The sequence below is a fragment of the Ornithodoros turicata genome, chromosome 5, assembly GCF_037126465.1.
Source record: "Ornithodoros turicata isolate Travis chromosome 5, ASM3712646v1, whole genome shotgun sequence".
NCBI lineage: Eukaryota > Metazoa > Arthropoda > Arachnida > Ixodida > Argasidae > Ornithodoros > Ornithodoros turicata.
This window is the reverse complement of record NC_088205.1, coordinates 84,252,956-84,270,580: the sequence shown is the minus strand read 5'-3', so window position 1 is coordinate 84,270,580 and position 17,625 is coordinate 84,252,956. Positions and strand designations below refer to the sequence as shown.

The following is a 17,625-nucleotide window of genomic DNA, read 5'->3' as shown; positions in this document are numbered from 1 at the left end:
TGCAGATTAGCCGAGCCAAGCGGGTGCTCCCCATACGGTGGTCGCTGCCACTGCCGACCAGTTGTCTAATTGGAGTAGGATACACCCAGTGCGCGATTTACCCGATAGGGTTTTCAGAGCTAAGAAGGCCAGTAGAAGTACCAACTTGTTTATGTGGTCCTTGAACCACCGATGTCCCACGACGCGGCCAGGCCCCCATCCCTCAAGTCAGCTGTCTGACTGGATAACCTGCGACACTGAATGCTCGCGTACGCTCTGACACAGAGGGAGCATTCTTCTCCGCCACTCTAGATCCTCCAGGGCCTCTGCTGAAAGCGTAACTGTGCTCGTGTAGAACCCCTGCTTCAAAGCCTGATAAAGTTTGACTTGCGCAGTGACCGAAGGTGGAGGGGAGCTTCCTGGATGGCCAGGGATGTTGCATTCAGGCGGCCTATGACCCTTGCTAGGTATCGAGCGTTGGCCTGGCGTCCCAACAGGGTGTCCAGTTCCTGTACGATTGTGAAGCTTTTCGGCCTCGGAAGGCTCACTGTTAGGGATGTTGTGGAGAATTCCAAGCCCAGAAAGGCCAAGAAGTGTGTCAGTAACAGCTGCGACTTGGCCAGGTTCACGATGAAGCCCAGGGAATGCAGGAGATTTACTGCTAAGTGAGTGACAGGCGGGCAGAGGACTGGTCCAGATGACGTCCAGGAAAATGACTATCCGGACTCCCAGGATTCTCAGAAAGGCCACTACTGGCTTCATAATCTTGGTCAATGTCCTTGGGGCCGAACTGAGACCGAAGGGAGGACATTCCACTGGTTACCTCCCCTGATAGAGGAAGCAGAGCCGATCTGACACTGCTATTGGAACAGACAGGTAGGCATCTTTGAGATCCAGGCGAACCAGAAAGTCGCCCGGAAGGACTAGGTCCTTCACGGATCTTGAAGTGCTCGTGGACCGTGAAGGTGTTCAACAGTTTGATGTTCAGAATTGGTCTGGGGGGAGCATCCTTCTTTGGGAGACAGGAAGCGTTCCCTTGTGTAAGAGCTCCTGGACGACGCTTATGTTGCTCGTTGTGCTCGATATGGTCAGTTTGTGGTGGTAGGTGCGTAAATTCGAGACGGTATCCTGTCACAGCCTGAAGAACCCATGCATCTCCAGTTAATGTTTGCCATGCCCGAACGCAATACGCTAGTCGTCCCGCTAGTAGAGTGTAGGAGATTATGGTACTTACCTCTATAGGACTGAAAAGCCCTTCCCGGTGGGAAGGGCCTCCCTCGAAAGGGCGGGGCTGTGCGTCGGAAAGTAGAAGAGGGGGTGACCTCATATAGGAATCCATTCGACTGCTATGATGAGCTTCTCGAAGAATCCTATATGTTTCATTTCTGGCTCGGAGTTGGTCCAGGAAGCGTTGACCAAACAAACCCTCGCCTTCGGGAGCCGCCTCCTTGGACACGGAGCTCAGGGGCGATGCACTGGATGATGATCCCCGAGGCTCAGCGTCCAGTGTGGCAAATAACTTCCTCAGATGGGAAAGCGTAGCCGCCAAGTGGTCGGCAATCACACGTCTTTCGACCCTTCCCGTGTTGGATGGGTCTTCGGGAGCCATGTTCGGTTTTGAGTAGGACTCGAGGAGCACTATGATAGGGCTTATGGCAGATACCACCCCGAGCTCCCGCAAGGTCTGGTCACGCTGGCAGGCGTTGCTGCTGTCTGGGTCGCTGTCTGCAGGCGTTTCTGGTCCCGTGCGGCGGGAGAGTGCCTTCATTTCTGCATTTCATTCGGGCACGATGAGGAAAGGGAACTTGAGCCGAGGAAAATCGGAAATGGCCTACCGACACCGCTCCGAGCACACCTCAGGGAACGGAATTTAGGAAGTTCCTAATCGCCGGAGCTTGTGGGCTCACTCCTGCCAAGCCCACTAGCCACTGGTTCTGGGCCTGTTCCGAGACCTCTGATGATTGCATGTTATTGTATGATCTCTCTGCGGTGGAGGTATCTACGCAACACGGACTTGTAAGCAATTCTTTGTCGATACCATCCAGAGGTGGGATTCGTTACATCAAGTGGTCCACCTGAGCACTATGGTCCTGAGATCTGCGTCTTGAGGGGAAGCCATGGACTGTCTGGAAGAAGGTACGAGGCACGTTAGAGGAACACAGCTGAGGTGGAGGGGGGAAAGGTCTTGAGGTGGAGGGTGCGATCCACCTCACGACGTAGGGCAGTGTCAATACAGTGGCTAAGTATGTGCCAAGCCTAGTCTCAGCGGTCGGGAGCCACCGATCCACCTTACGTAGGGCAGTGTCGTCAACACAGTGGCCAAGTATGTGCCGAGCCTAGTCTGAGCGGTCGGGAGCCACCCATCCACATCACGACGTAGGGCGGCTTCGCCAAATAGTGGCTAGGTGCGTGTTGTTCCCCCCGTCGAAGCTGCAATGGACTGACCGTATCACGTGGTGAACAGGCTGGGAAACCCCTAAACTGAAAAAATAATACTAATAATCATTACGCGAACAAGGTAACACGACCTACAATCAATGCTGCAAACGCACACTGACTTGCGCTATGATAGCTACTATTGCACACACCGCAAAAAAAAGAACCGGGGACTGGTAACCGGAGTGAGAGGTAAGCCGGAAGTGACGGGACTAAAGGCACTCCGGTGAAAGGCGGCTAGAAATGAGAAAGATATTCAAGTAGTATAATAGCCCTGATATAGTGACGACCGATCAAGACGGCAATCCATCGAGCACGACTGGGAGCCATGTTGACGGCCACTACCCTACACAAGCTGGGAGCATCCACCACAAGGTTGCGCAGGAGGTGCACAGTACCGCAGGATACGCTCCATATCGACGGAATCTCCTATGAACGGTCATTGGAAGATTGATTGATGATTGATTGCTTTTATTTAAAGTGCCCACAAACAGCCGTGGCCTTTAGTGTGGTGCACGAAACACAATACATACTCTATATACAACAGGGAACTACACATGCATAATGCTGGCTAATTAAAGATTCCGGGATAACTAAATTAAGAGAAAGATATACTATCGAAATGTCGCACAATCACAACCATAGTCATTATACACTTTCAGTAACCGAGACAAAGGAGAAGCAACGTATGGATGACTAATGTAAAACAAATTTCGTGCCCTTGTCCTTGTTGTACACAGAAAATTAACGGGTGATAACAACATGGGACAGTCGATTTCACCGTTAATTACTTTTTCAAAAAATCGCAAATCAATACATCGTCTTCGACACGACAATAACGAAAGTCCTGTATAATCAAGAATGCGCTCATAGTCATAGTATAACCTCCTACCAATATATCTGTAATAAACAGTAGTAACCAGCTTACGTTGTACACGTTCAATTTGGTCTGACTGCGTTTTAGTCAAACGGTTCCAAACAATACTGCAATGATCGAGTCTGCTCCTGACATGGCTCATATACAGTACTAACAAGCACCGAGGGCCAGTGAAGCCACGAGTAAATTGCGTTATAACACCCAGAGACCTGACAGCATTGTTCACAATGGTGTTCACATGTGGGCCGAAGGAAAGGGCGCTGTCCACAATGACGCTAACGCTGACTGAGATGGTCCTAAATGGGCTAATGGTACTACTTTTATAGCATAACGGAATCGTCATTGCAGTTTCACGCACATTTTAACATCGTCTTCGCCTCCTTCGTACAGTGCCCGAGAAACCTCTCTTCTTTCTGTTTCGTAGCACTCATCAAGAGGACCTTGAAGGTGAAACCAAAAATAGCACAACAGCGCTAGCTCAAACAGAGAGTAGCCAAAGTTGACTGTATCTCCTCTGAACGGTCACTGGATGATGGTCAAATGGGCTCATGGTTCAAGTCCTACTTTTATAGCATAGCGGAATCGTCATCGCAATTTCACGCACATCGCAAGGACAATCGGATAATGTCTCGGAAATGATAACATCATTCTTGGGCGTTTCGGGATGCCTTTGTAAACACGATATCTCTGGGACATCCAGTATGGACCAGGACGTTGGTGGTGTCCGGGCAACATCCATGTTCAACTTTGCTTGATCGCAGCAACTTTGATAAATGCAAAGAAACGTTGATAACATTGCACCAACCAAACGCTGCCACATTCGACAACATTGCAACAATGCTGCGTGCTAACGTAAGTACCAGTGTAACCAACGCGAATCACCAACAGACATCTTTTTGATAAAAGGGCTATTGCAGAATAGTAGGGCATCTCAAGTGGATTGACGAAAGAAATCACCATCGGTAGAGGTCACGTAGGGCAAACATGAGGGAGTCCCTCCTTTGGCTTTCAGTTTTTCTCCAATGTACTCAACGTCTTAGTGCCGACGTCATCCACAAGAATGTGTCCCTTAACCTTGATGTTCTCGGTGTACGGGTCATTAGACCACAGCAGTGCAACGGCGACGATGAGTGTGATGATGGGACGCCAGGAAGCTGGCAGAAAGTACCACGAGGAGACTATATTTGGTTAAGGGTACAAAACTCTCCAGAGAATGGCACTCGGAAACTTCTGGTGAAAAAGAAAAAACAACGATCCGAATTGTCCAGCAACAACGAGAGTGCAACCTTTCAAACGGGTGTGGAAACAGGAAATGCGTTTGCTCTAAAGGATCTTGAAGGATTTCCAGATTCTCTCCTCCGGTCCTTGATAGGACGACAAAAAAGGCCAAATGACACAACAAATCAAGATATTGCAAAGGAAAATGCATCGACTGCGCTTAGCTCGCCACAGATTAATTCCACGGAAGTGACGAATAAATCGTTATTTTACGTAAGAGGCAGAAGACAAGGCCCTTTGAGGTTTGGACGTCCACTTGGACAACAAGGTTCAGCACAGAGACCTCTCCAGCCACGGGGAAGACCACCGCTAATGCCAGGACCACATAAATATCCCCAGAGACGGCCAACACAATCTGGTCCAAGACGACTTGGTCCACAACAGCCTGACAACACACAACGAGTGCCACAAAAGCTACCTCAAGTAGGAAGAGCTCCACCACGACCCAGACCTGCAGCACCGCCCTCTGGCTCGAGATTTCTTCGTCCAACAAAACAACCAACGCCACCCATAAACATGAGACCACCGGGGCTACCGAGGATGCAACCGCCACGAGGAAGACCTCTTGGGGCCTCACGTATTTCACCGTCACACACGAGACCTCTTGGTCCACCAAGGCCGCCAAAGCCGCCCTCGGGCATGAGATCACAGGGCTCGCCGAGACTCTCACCGCCAGCAAAGAGACCTCCCGGGACCCCACTTCTTCCACTAACTGGCCCGCGACCTCCTGGTTCACAAAAATCGGCAGTGCCACCCTCAGGCATGAGATCACCGGGGCAACCGAGGGTCCCACCACCACGAGGAAGACTCCCCGGCTCTCTGCATCTTCCACCGCCTGGCCTGAGACCTCCTGGTTCACCAAAACTGCAAATGTCACCTCCAGGCATGAGATCACCGGTACCGCCGAGACTTATTCCGACAGCAAGAAGACCCCACGGTTCCCCACGTGTTCCGGCGCCTGGCCCGAGGCCTCCAAGACCACTAAAACCACCAATGCCGCCCACAGGCGTGAGATCACCAGTGCTAGCGAGGATCCCGCCACCACGAGGAAAACCCCCCGGTCCTCCGCGTCTTCCACCGCCTGGCCCGAGACTTCCTGGTCCACAAAAACCGCCAATAGCGTCCCCAGGTCTGAGATCACCAGGGCCGCCAAGACTCACACCGCCAGCAAGAATACTCCCCGGGCCCTCAAATGTTCTGCCGCCTAGTCTAAGACGTTCCGGACCACAAAGACCGCCAATGTCGCCCCCAGGTATGAGATCAGCGGTGTCACCGAGGCTTCAACCCGCACCAGGAAGACTCCCCGGGTCATCACGTCTTCCACTGCATGGCGCGAGACCGCCTGGTCCACCAAAGCCACCAGGCTTAAGATCACGAGGTTCACTGAGGCTTCCACCGCCATCAGGAAGACCTCAAAGCCCCCCACGTCTTCCACTGTCTGTCTCGAGACCTCCTGTTCCACCAAATCCACCAGTGCTACCACCAGGCGTGAGATCACGGGGTCCACCGAGGCTCGCACCACCAGCAGGAAGACCTCCCAGCCCCCCACGTCTTCCACCATCTGACTCGAGACCTCCACCAAAGCCACCAGGCGTGAGATCACGGGGTTCACAAAGGCTTCCACCGCTATCAGGAAGACCTCAAAGCCCCCCACGTCTTCCACCGTCTGTCTCGAGACCTCCTGTTCCACCAAAGCCACCAGTGCTCCCACCAGGCGTGAGATCACAGGGTCCACCGAGGCTCGCACCACCAGCAGGAAGACCTCCCAGCCCCCCACGTCTTCCACCGTCTGGCTCGAGACCTCCTGGCCCACTGAAACCGCCTATGATACCACCAGGCGTGAGATCACCAGGTCCACTGAGGCTCCCACCGCCACCTGGAAGGCCCCCCAGCCCCCCGCGTCTTCCACCATCTGGCTCGAGACCTCCTGTTCCACCAAAGCCACCAGTGCTCCCACCAGGCGTGAGATCACAGGGTCCACCGAGGCTCGCACCACCAGCAGGAAGACCTCCCAGCCCCCCACGTCTTCCACCATCTGGCTCGAGACCTCCTGGTCCACAGAAGCCACCTATGCTACCACCAAGCGTGAGATCACGGGGCCCACTGAGGCTCTCACCACCACCAGGAAGGCCCCCCAGCCCCCCACGTCTTCCACCGTCTGGCTCGAGACCTCCTGGCCCACTGAAGGCGCCTATGATACCACCAGGCGTGAGATCACCGGGTCCACTGAGGCTCCCACCGCCACCTGGAAGGCCCCCCAGCCCCCCGCGTCTTCCACCATCTGGCTCGAGACCTCCTGGTCCACCAAAGCCACCAATGCTGCCACCAGGCATGAGATCACAGGGTTCACTGAGGCTCCCACTGCCACCAGGAAGGTCCGCCAGCCCCCCGCGTCTTCCCCCGTCTGGCTCGAGACCTCCTGGGCCACTGAAGCCACCTAAGCTACCACCAGGCGTGAGATCACGGGGTCCACTGAGGCTCGCACTGCCAGCAGGAAGACCTCCCAGCCCCCCACGTCTTCCACCGTCTGGTTCGCGACATCCTGGTCCACCAACGCCACTAGTGCTACCACCAGGCGTGAGATCACGGGGTTCACTAAGGCTTCCACCGCCACCCGGAAGGCCTCCCAGCCCCCCACGTCTTCCACCATCTGGCTCGAGACCTCCTGGTCCGCGGAAACCACCTATGGCACCACCAGAGGTGAGATCACGGGGTCCAATTAGGCTCCCACCGGCACCAGGAAGGCTCCCCAGCCCCCCACGTCTTCCATCGTCTGGCTCGAAACCTCCTGGTCCACCAAAGCCACCAATGCTGCCACCAGGTGTGAGGTCACGGGGTCCAATGAGGCTTCCACTGCCACCAGGAAGGCCCCCCAGCCCCCCACGTCTTCCCCCGTCTGGCTCGAGACCTCCTGGTCCACTGAAGCCACCTATGCTACCACCAGGCGTGAGATCACGGGGTCCACTGAGGCTCCTACCGCCACCCGGAAGGCCCCACAGCCCCCCGCGTCTTCCACCGACTGGCTCGAGACCTCCTGGTCCACCAAAGCCATCAATGCTGCCACCAGGCATGAGATCACGGGGTCCACTGAGGCTCCCACCACCAGCAGGAAGGGCCCCCAGCCCCCCACGTCTTCCATCGTCTGGCTCGAAACCTCCTGGTCCACCAAAGCCACCAATGCTACCACCAAGCATGAGATCACGGGGTCCACTGAGGCTCCCACCGCCACCTGGAAGGCCCCCCAGCCCCCCGCGTCTTCCATCGTCTGGCTCGAAACCTCCTGGTCCACCAAAGCCACCAATGCTACCACCAAGCATGAGATCACGGGGTCCACTGAGGCTCCCACCGCCACCTGGAAGGCCCCCCAGCCCCCCGCGTCTTCCACCGTTCAGCTCGAGACCTCATGGTCCACCAAAGCCACCAATGCTGCCACCAGGCATGAGATCACAGGGTCCACTGAGGCTCCCACCACCACCAGGAAGGCCCCCCAGCCCCCCACGTCTTCCATCGTCTGGCTCGAAACCTCCTGGTCCACCAAAGCCACCAATGCTACCACCAAGCGTGAGATCACGGGGTCCACTGAGGCTCCCACCGCCACCCGGAAGGCCGCCCAGCCCCCCACGTCTTCCACCCCCTGGCTCGAGACCTCCTGGTCCACAGAAGCCACCTATGCTACCATCAGGCCTGAGATCACGGGGTCCACTGATGCTCCCACCACCACCAGGAGGGCCCCCCAGCCCACCACGTCTTCCACCGTCTGGCTCGAGACCTCCTGGTCCACTCAAGCCACCTATAGTACCACCAGGCGTGAGATCACAGGGTCCACTTAGGCTACCACCGCCACCAGGAAGGCCCACCAGCCCCCGACGTCTTCCATCATCTGGCTGGAGACCTCCTGGTCCACCAAAGCCACCAATGCTACCACCAGGCGTGAGATCACGAGGTCCACTGAGGCTCCCACCGCCCCCAGGAAGACCCCCCAACCCGCCATATCTTCCACCACCTGGAGTGAGGCTTCCTGGTCCACCACAACCGCCAATGCCACCCCCAGGCATGAGGTCACCGGTGCCGCCGAGACTTTTACCACCGTCAAGAATACCCCCCGGATCCCCACGTGTTCCGCCGCCTGGCCCGAGACTTCCTGGACCACAAAAACCGCCAATGCCTCCCCTAGGCATGAAATCACCGGGATCACCGAGGCTTCCAGCGCCAAAGGGAAAACACCATGGGCTATCACGCCTTCCACTGCAGAGCGTGAGACCGCCTGGTCCACCAAAGTCACCAGTGCCATTACCAGGCGCGAGATCTAGGGGCCCACTGGGGCTCTCACCACCATCAGAAAAAAAAAACGGCGCCCCACGTCTACCACCGTCTGGCTTGAGACCTCCTGGTCCACCAAAACCACCAATACCGTACCCAGGCGTGAGATCACCGGGGCCACCAAGGCTCCCTCTGCCACTAGGAAGACCGCCCATGCCCCCACATCTTCTGCCATCCCGCCCAGTACCTCTTGGTCCACCAAAGTCACCAATGCCACCCCCAGGCATAAGACCACCGGTTCTCCCATCGCTGCCGCAAAGACTCCCCGTGTCCTCACGACTTCTACAGAAAGGACCGAGACCTCCTGGTCCCCTCAAACCACTCACAACCATGCCGTTACCGGGCCCACCGAGACTCGTATCGTTACCAAGAAGACCCCCCGAACCCCTACGTTCTCTGAAGCCCGTCTCGAGACCTCCCGGACGACTGGCACCTTTTGCGCCTGCTAAAGGACCGCTTCGTTCACCAATACCGCCACCACGAATGCGGCCACCCGGGCCTCTGTCAGCACCAGGCATGCAATTTCCTCCGCAGCCTCCTGGCATCATTTCTCTTGGGCAACACGGCAGGAGACGTCTACCAACTCTACCGTCACCAGGCATGCCACCTGTTCTGCCGCCACACCCTGGAAAAAGACGCCCGAAACCATCAGTACCAGGTATAAGACCTCTGTCCACAGGTGTGAAATCATCAGCTCGGAAAAGGCCCTCACCACTGAGGAGACCTCCTAAACCAGCAGCATACCCAGCAATGAGACTTCCGGCACGGCTTTCACCAGTGCCGTCCAGGTCATTATTGACGAAACCCCCATTAACGCCCTCCCCACTGCAATTTTTACCTGCGCAGAAACGGCATCCAGTAAAACGTCCTCCGCCGATGGCACGGGGCCCTCTGAATCCCTTAACTCCAAGTCAGAGACCACCTGGGAGGCAAATTGTCGGAAAACGGTTAACCACTAAAGAAGAGCAAGAAGCTACTTGTCCTCCAGAGGACACCGAGAGAACGACACGTGTCCTTTGCACAACACTGATAAAGAAATCATGCTTTGTGGTGGAAGATAAGACGCTAAATAGCAAGGAAACGGCCCCTACGAAATATGAAACGACAACGCCCGTTAAAAGGTTTGGAGTCAAGGCCTTTTTCAGGGGCCAACCCAAGTTGGAAGAAAATGACAACACGACGACCAAGAGCTCAAAGAAATCTTTTCAAGGCACCGCTTACTTTCGAGGCAAGGGTAGTTCATCTTCCACAAGCAAGCTTTCCTGCGCGTTGTACGCTATCCTTGGTCCACTCGCACTTACCATTGGGTTTGGACTGTGGTACTGGTGGAAAGAAGGGCGGAAACGAAGAAGCTATCGTCTCCTAGGCACTTTTCATGACTCAAAGTACCCAGAATTTCATTTCGATCCCAACTGCGACGACTGTGATTACAAAAAAGCGCGACGGATTGAAACAGCTTAAAGCCAGGTGCATTGTACACATTGCCCACAGATATAAAGTTGGTAACGCTCGAAAATGCTTCATTAAGCGCGTTCAAAAGAAGTACACATCCGATCGTTATAATTAGGCATATCTATAATGGCGAATTCCATTGGTTGAGCCACGTCAAGGTTTTGCTCCACGAAGGTGGGGAAGTCTACACATCTGTTTGAGTCAAGATTAATGAAAGGGCCTCGCATGAATAATCCTATCTGAGTGTGAGAAAAAATCTTGTAAACATGAGTGTGTATCATCTTCACCAGCTCGCTTGCTTCTTAGCAATTTTTTTAATGTATTATGTGTTGCAGGAGCTTAGAGCAGTCTGTTATACAGTCTGTAATTGGAATGCGCACTTTTGTTTCCACTCTTATTCGGGATCACTTTACCAAGGCGCCAGTCTGAACCTGTGCTAGATAAACAGATTACAATGGTGTACTGTAGAAACATTTCCTCGAGTTTGAGGAACACACAAGACGGTGAGGCAGCGTCAGTGGACAGCGACATGTATGCGCAGAAACCGCCTTGAAGGTTAGACATTGTACATATAGCGCACAGGCAAGCTTCAGAGTACCGCCGCCGCCGCGATTGCTATTGGCCGGAGGTATGGTGGGCTAGAAAAGACTGCATGGTGTGCCGAACGCAGGTTGTTGAGATAGCGCCAAGCGTGATTGGTCACCTGCCGTTAGTCCATGAGCGCACCTTTTCTTAGCCACGAACCAAGGTGCACTTCGGGTGTCACCAAGAGCAGCAAACGAATGGGGCATCTGTTCTGATCAGGGGCGCCGTCACAGGGGGCTTCAGCAAGTAAACTTTGCCGTTGCAACACAATCACAAATTATGATTCCTTTATTTTCTCTACGTTCCAGATACGTAGGGTTTCTGAGCCAAGACAATGTAGTTTGAGCACAGCCGACTCACAAGAATTACATGCAGATCCCGTAACGTGAATACGACCACCCCAAACATTATGCCCCCCTGCCCCCAAAAATCCTGGCGGCGCCTATGTTGCGTCGGCCCGTCCCGATCGGCACTCGTATCTTGCGACATACGTACTACGTGTCCTCTGATAGCGATAAAGGCGTGTTCGAGCAGCCGGTTTTCTTTTTGTGTGCTCCCCCTTTATTTGTGCGCTGTTTACTCCCTAGGATGAATTGCATATGAGCCGGTCAGTACAAGGAAGAAATCCGGATGACAATAAAGTATGTCGTTTTATATTGACGCCACCGAGTTGGCAGCTGAGGGTCTTAGTTCTGTTCATAGTCGTCTGGCTGGGCGGTTGGTTTGCCAGGACTCTTTGTATGGGCTGCTTTGGGGGGAGAGTACTTTTAGGAGTACTACAAACTCCGCATGAGCTTGCTATTCTTTTCTGGCCTCTCTTGTCTTAGCTTATCAGTAAAGGGCTTGGAACCCTCGAGCAGGGTGAAATTCCCACACTTGCAACTTGAAATTAGTTTTGCCACGTTAGGAACGCCCTTGTGCATTTAACATGACGTTCTAGGGCATCACATCAATTCCGGCCCTTAGAAGTCGGCCCAGGACGCACATTCCCCGTCAGCCGTGACGTTGTCTACCTCCGTGAGGCCAACAACGGCGAGCCCTTTCACCATCAGCACTTTAGGTGCGTGACAGTTTTTAGGGGCTTCGGTTGTCCTCCGACCAAGCGTGCAAAAGCCTCTCTGCATTACCTTTCCCGCTCTTAATAAAATGAACAAAAGGTGTTCTCTTACCGTAACTTTGTCAAGTTTCCAGTACAGTAATAGTTACAAAGGAGTGTTTGGTTTGTTTGGCATACTAATAATTTTGGCAGGCTAATTTAGACTTGTGCGGCCCCTGAAAAAAATTTACCAAGTGAGAGTGAAATGTGGCCCTTGGGATTATAATGGTTCTCGACATTATGCACGCTGATCCGTAGCAAAAGAGCGCGCGCAATTAATAAGGGAAGACTTTTGAGGGTCGGTCTAGGCACGTCCTTTACACGCGAATGCCGCTACAACACCATCATTTCGTGCTTTTTATATCACAGCAGTACCACATCATACGCGGTTAACTAGAGCTACATTATGAGCAAAAGAATGCAGCCACGGGGGAGGAGACCCACTCTACCTGCGACGGGCCGACCCACGAAAATAGTGCAGATATGAGTAGAAAAAAAAAAAAGATATATACGTATGACGACGAACTAGCACTAAGAACGGGACAGAGAGCTCCGTGCTCTCTCTGTCCCGTTCCCAGTGCTAGTTCGTCATGCAAGATCAACACCAACACGCCCGGTTTTTCACCTTGATATATACGTATTCATATGTATATATGGGTGTCACATCCCTACGCTGTGCCGATGAGAGCCAACAAGCTCGAAACGGTCGTCCACAGCTGGGATTATGGCACGACTTGTAAACATATATATATATATATATATATATACAGGGTGTCCCAGCTAACTGTGAACATATTTTTTAAAAATATATATAACACTTTTTCCAAGATGAAATCAATTGCAATATAGCATATGCTGAAGGGCACTCCCTAGGAGGGCATTAGCAAAGTCCAAAGGCAATGTCAACGGACTCCGCAATGTTCAGAAACAGGCGGACGTAGTTAGTTTTGGACGTCGCCTAGGTGTGGATATTTTCATGTTACAGGAGACACACTTTTATTCCATGAGGGATATTGCACAATTCAAAGCGCGTTTCAACATTTCAGTCTTTGCGAGTTTGGGCACACCAAACTCCTGCGGTGTGGCGGTGATCGTTTTTAACAGAGCGTGTCTGAACCGTTTCTTTTGCACGTATGACGCAGACGGCCGTGTTTTAAATTACATGTAATTACTTGTAATTACCCCCCCCCCCCCCTTTGGTGTCTCGAGTCGGTCGCTGGTTTCCTCAGTTTCGGTTTCGTTTTGCCACAGTATGGAAGTGACGATCGCCTCGGTGTCATCACTTTTGAGTCCTGGCATTCCACCAGGACGTGGTATATGGTCTCTGGGGCGCTGATACATAGTTCGCAGGTGGGGTCCACGTTGCTGAACAGTTGGCTTCTTCTAACGTTGGTTAGCAGTGAACCGCCTGAAATAAGAGTGCGCTGTCGCCTGTGTATGCATGGGAGACCGACGGTTCAGGCCTGTGGACACTGTGTTTCTTTGCAACGTTCCTTCGCCAATCTTCAGTTTCTATTGCGTCCATTGTTTTTCATTTGGGACAGTGTGCCTTCTTCTGTATTTTCTATCATATTGACTCACTTTTTGGATCCACCTTGTCTTGAAACCGCAATATCTTATGTGATAGAATACGTTTCTTATACGTAGTTTTGGATCTTGCATCTCTTGCGGAGTACGTGGACCATCCCATTTCTCCCTGGATGGCTGCATTTGCCGTGGCCAAGTTTCCGCCGAGGATCCACTTTCCCAACTCACGTTGATGTCTGTCAATAGTCTTCATTGTAGGTGTTGATAAGGCGTCGTTTGCGTAGCTTACGGCTGGGACGGCTGTAGTTTTCCAAAGGAGTTGGCCGACAGTATTGGTTGTACGAGTGCCTGGCTAGGTTCCATTCGTACCCTTTGAGTTTGTTTCATTTCTTTAGTACATTGGATTCGTGCTTCGCGATATAGTCTTCTTCGCTTGTCAGTGTTACGCCGAGGTATTTGTACTCATCTGTGGGGTCGACCCTGCAGGTAGAAAGTATCGCTGCTTGTTTCATTGCCATTCAAGTCCATACAGAGAGTTTTTGATGTATTGAATTTTAGTCCATCCCTCACAGCTTCTTCGGTACAAATGTCTAGCATATGTTGTCGCGCCAGTAGTACCACGTCATCCGCAAACGCTTTCAGTTATCTCCCCGGTTGTCGATGCCGTGCTTAGCGTGATTCCCTCATTTTCTAGCCGTATTAAAGAGTGTGGGGCATAGGGGGAACCCTTGCCGTAATCCAACCTTGATGTGTACCCATGTGTATGTTTCCCAATTGTGTAGACCGTATTGCATTCTTCGTACAGCTTTTCTATGAGCGTCATCTCGTTTTGTGTCAGCCCGTCCAGTTTGTCGAGCATGATCTTATGGTCTACCGCGTCGTACACCTTTTCCAGGTCGAGAAAGGCAGCTAGCAGTGGTTCGTTTTTCCTCCTACTCAGCTTTATCAACTGGGTTAGGATGTAGATGTTGTCACTGGCTCTGCGGTTTCTTCTGGAACCTTGTTGGGCCTCGCAGCACGTCTTGTGATGTTCACAGTAGTTCTGGAGGCGAGAATTTAGGATCCAAGTGAAGAGTTTGTAGATGTTACTCTGCACCGCGATTGGGCGGTAAGAGGATAAGTCTGTTTTTTCTTTTCCAGGTTTGCAGATTAGCCTGGTCCTTGACGTTGTCCAGTCCGTAGGGATTTCTTTTGAGGCCATGATGGTTGTAGCATTGTCGAAGCCTTTAAATTCTTTAGGAATTCGTTTGGGACGTTGTCAGGTCCTGATGCTTTCCTCGATTCAAGTTTCTTTACGTGTGATTTTAATTCGTAGAGGGTTATTGGGTCGTCCAGCTGCTTCATATAGCTGACGTCTCTCTCGGGGCATACGCGTTTGTCTATTTGCCGTTTCTCATGAAGGCTTGTCTTTGTTCTGTTATTGAGTGTAAGCTGCTGTGATGTAAAGTACTGGGTGAGGTATTCCTTGAGGTTGCTGATTTTTTCCTGTAGTGCGATGGCGTCCCTGTTTGTTTGCCCTTCGGTCTCTTGTAGAGATTCAATGTACCGCCAGAAGTGCTCTCCAGACTTGTTTCCCGCTCTCGCTATATCGCCTTCGATGCTGTGGTCGTATGCTTTGATCTTTTTCTGAACAAGGGTCTTAACTGCTTTCGTTTGTTCGGTGTATTGTCTCCATGTTGTCTCTCGCGCTTCCTGGCTGGCTTCGTCCGTTATTGTTTTTCGGTGTTCTCGATTTAGGAGTCTTCTCTGGTGTATTGCTTGTTCGATTTCTCCGTCGAACCATAGATGTCTTATCCGGTTTGAGTCTAGCCACACGTGTCCTATGACAGTTTCGGCTGTTTTCTGTGTATGCTCTACAAGGCGTCCGTAGTCAGTCTCGTCCTCATCGTCCAGGATTTTATCCAACACCCCAGACAACACAAAGACATCCCACGGACGTCAAAGGGTATCCCGCATGGGATATCCTGGGGATCTATCTGTGACGTCCCGTTGGCATATCGCGGGTTGTTCGGATGAAATCCTGGCGACGTCGCTTTATTTCATATATCGGACATGTTTTGCAACATTCTATGTGGTTCTTTATTGTGGTACACACTCAAGAACATGATTAAATATCATCATGCACTGATGTGCTCCTGTAATATTTATTCATTTCAACATACACTGGGACAGCACTGCAAAAATATGACACAGATTGGACATGCGTGCACATTACATGTACACATTGACTCACGAATAGCAGTTAACGGATTGTCCCATTGCGAACCCCTCCAGAGGAGTCTTTTTGCCACTTCTAGAAGAAGTAAGCATTTACTCCTTCCATAGAGTTCTGTAGCTTAAATGATATACCAAATGAGGAGTGAAATACAAAATATCGAACAAGAGAATGCGTCAGTTTGGCACCACAGAAAGACGAATGTGAACTGTAACACACATTTATTAGCCATCAGGTACAAAGAGTGAAATAGTAAATACGTTCAAATTCGAATCTAAACCGGCTTGACCATTAGTATCGAAGCGTCCAGTATCGACCACCACACAGAAGAAATGCAAATCCGAAAAGTCACAGTACCTACAGAAACCAAGTTCTCACACATTAATACCACGACGCCTCTGTGCACCATTTCGTTGAAAGCGTTTGAACGTCCAGCGGTCAATTTGCACGATGAAACTGTAAAGCAAAAGAGGTAACTGATTCACCACAAAAACAATGTTATGGACCCAAACTGACCTCACCTGTGACACAGCAACAGGTCTCATTACCAGTCAAGCTGGAATGCAACCTGAAAATGATAAAGAAAGAATAAATGATAAAGAATTCGCTGAACTGACTCCCTAGAACAAAGGTTATGACTACAAAACGGTTTTGTTAAGCCTTACCGTATTCAAGAACATCTCTCACTTCCGTGGATGAACCTAATACCGAATGCATTCTGTCCGAAGGACCCTTCCGAAAAGTATAAATTCCTTGATAACCCTGAGCTTCACACATACGATCTTCAACGTCTCAGCCACAGTGAAACCTGTGCGAACGACCGACCACAAACCTGCGTTCGCCACACTCCAAACCGACGTGAAAGTGAAAGGTCGCATAAGGGCGTAAAGAATGAAACATGTTCACAAATAATTTGCTTGCGTTGGTAGCGGTGATGATTAACGATGACAGAGTTCACCTATTTAATATCGTCATTTTATACTTATCTTTGTCCGTTATGAGAAATACGCTAAACAAATAAAAAGCAGCAAACGAAAAGCTGGTGACTAAGGTTGAGCAAGTGCCGGAAAGAGAAAAACGGCCTTGTACTCAAAATGGGCCCCATTTCGCTAATAAATAAATACATAAATCAACACAATGAGATATCCTGTTCTGCTCCTAAAACCTTACTGGTGGTGTTTTGGGGACACTTCCTGAGGAGCTTCTGGGGATGGCCCGAGGCGTTGCATTTTAACGCTTTTCTGACAAACCGAGGACCATACGGGGATGTCTGAGGGATGTTATTCCTGTAGAAGTCCTGTAGGAGTTATTCCCAATAGAACATCCTTGGGATGACCTGAGAATATCATTGTGTTCTTGGGGTAATGTGTTTAAACATTTAAAAGTATGGGGCAACTATATGTCCTACATGCACGGATGAAAGTGCATAGCGGCTGAGCGGTCGAGGAAGGAAGGTGTAAGACGCACGCGTTACCACTTCTCCGCGAGGTTCATACACCTCCTGTACACCTTCATCTGAAATGGAACCATTCTCCTTTTATGAGGAGAGGGGTATAATTAGGAAATGAACCTTTTCCAATATAACAGTGGCGGCCATGCGGCGCAGGTTTGTCTGTTAGCGGCCGCTAAGGACAACCAGTCGTTACTCATTTACTTGATCCTTTTTCAAAGGTTCTGGCTCCATCGGCGGGATTGCCTGCCGATATCCTCGGGACAGTTGTCGTCCCCGTGACGGACGTCCTGGGTAATCCGAAACTTGTCCCGCATGGAACGCGGACGACGAGACCGACATAGGACATCCTTGGGACTTTGTGTGTCGTCTGGGACCGTACCAAACGGTGGAATCAAAGTTCTTCTGTC

At 51.5% G+C, this 17,625-nt stretch overlaps 1 protein-coding gene across 2 annotated transcripts; it reads left to right on the top strand.

Annotated features, from left to right (window-relative positions):
• Positions 1-3,832: 3,832 nt before the first annotated feature.
• Positions 3,833-11,418, top strand: LOC135395126 (proline-rich protein 36-like). Of its 2 annotated transcripts, none has more exons than XM_064626360.1 (2): positions 3,833-4,144; positions 4,215-11,418. In XM_064626360.1, the coding sequence occupies exon 2, from the start codon at positions 4,277-4,279 to the stop codon at positions 10,349-10,351; it is 6,075 nt and encodes a 2,024-aa protein (XP_064482430.1). In that variant the 5' UTR covers positions 3,833-4,144; positions 4,215-4,276; the 3' UTR covers positions 10,352-11,418. The 2 variants fall into 2 exon arrangements, with proteins under 2 accessions (XP_064482430.1, XP_064482429.1); XM_064626359.1 differs by having other exon boundaries at positions 4,210-11,418.
• Positions 11,419-17,625: the final 6,207 nt, after the last annotated feature.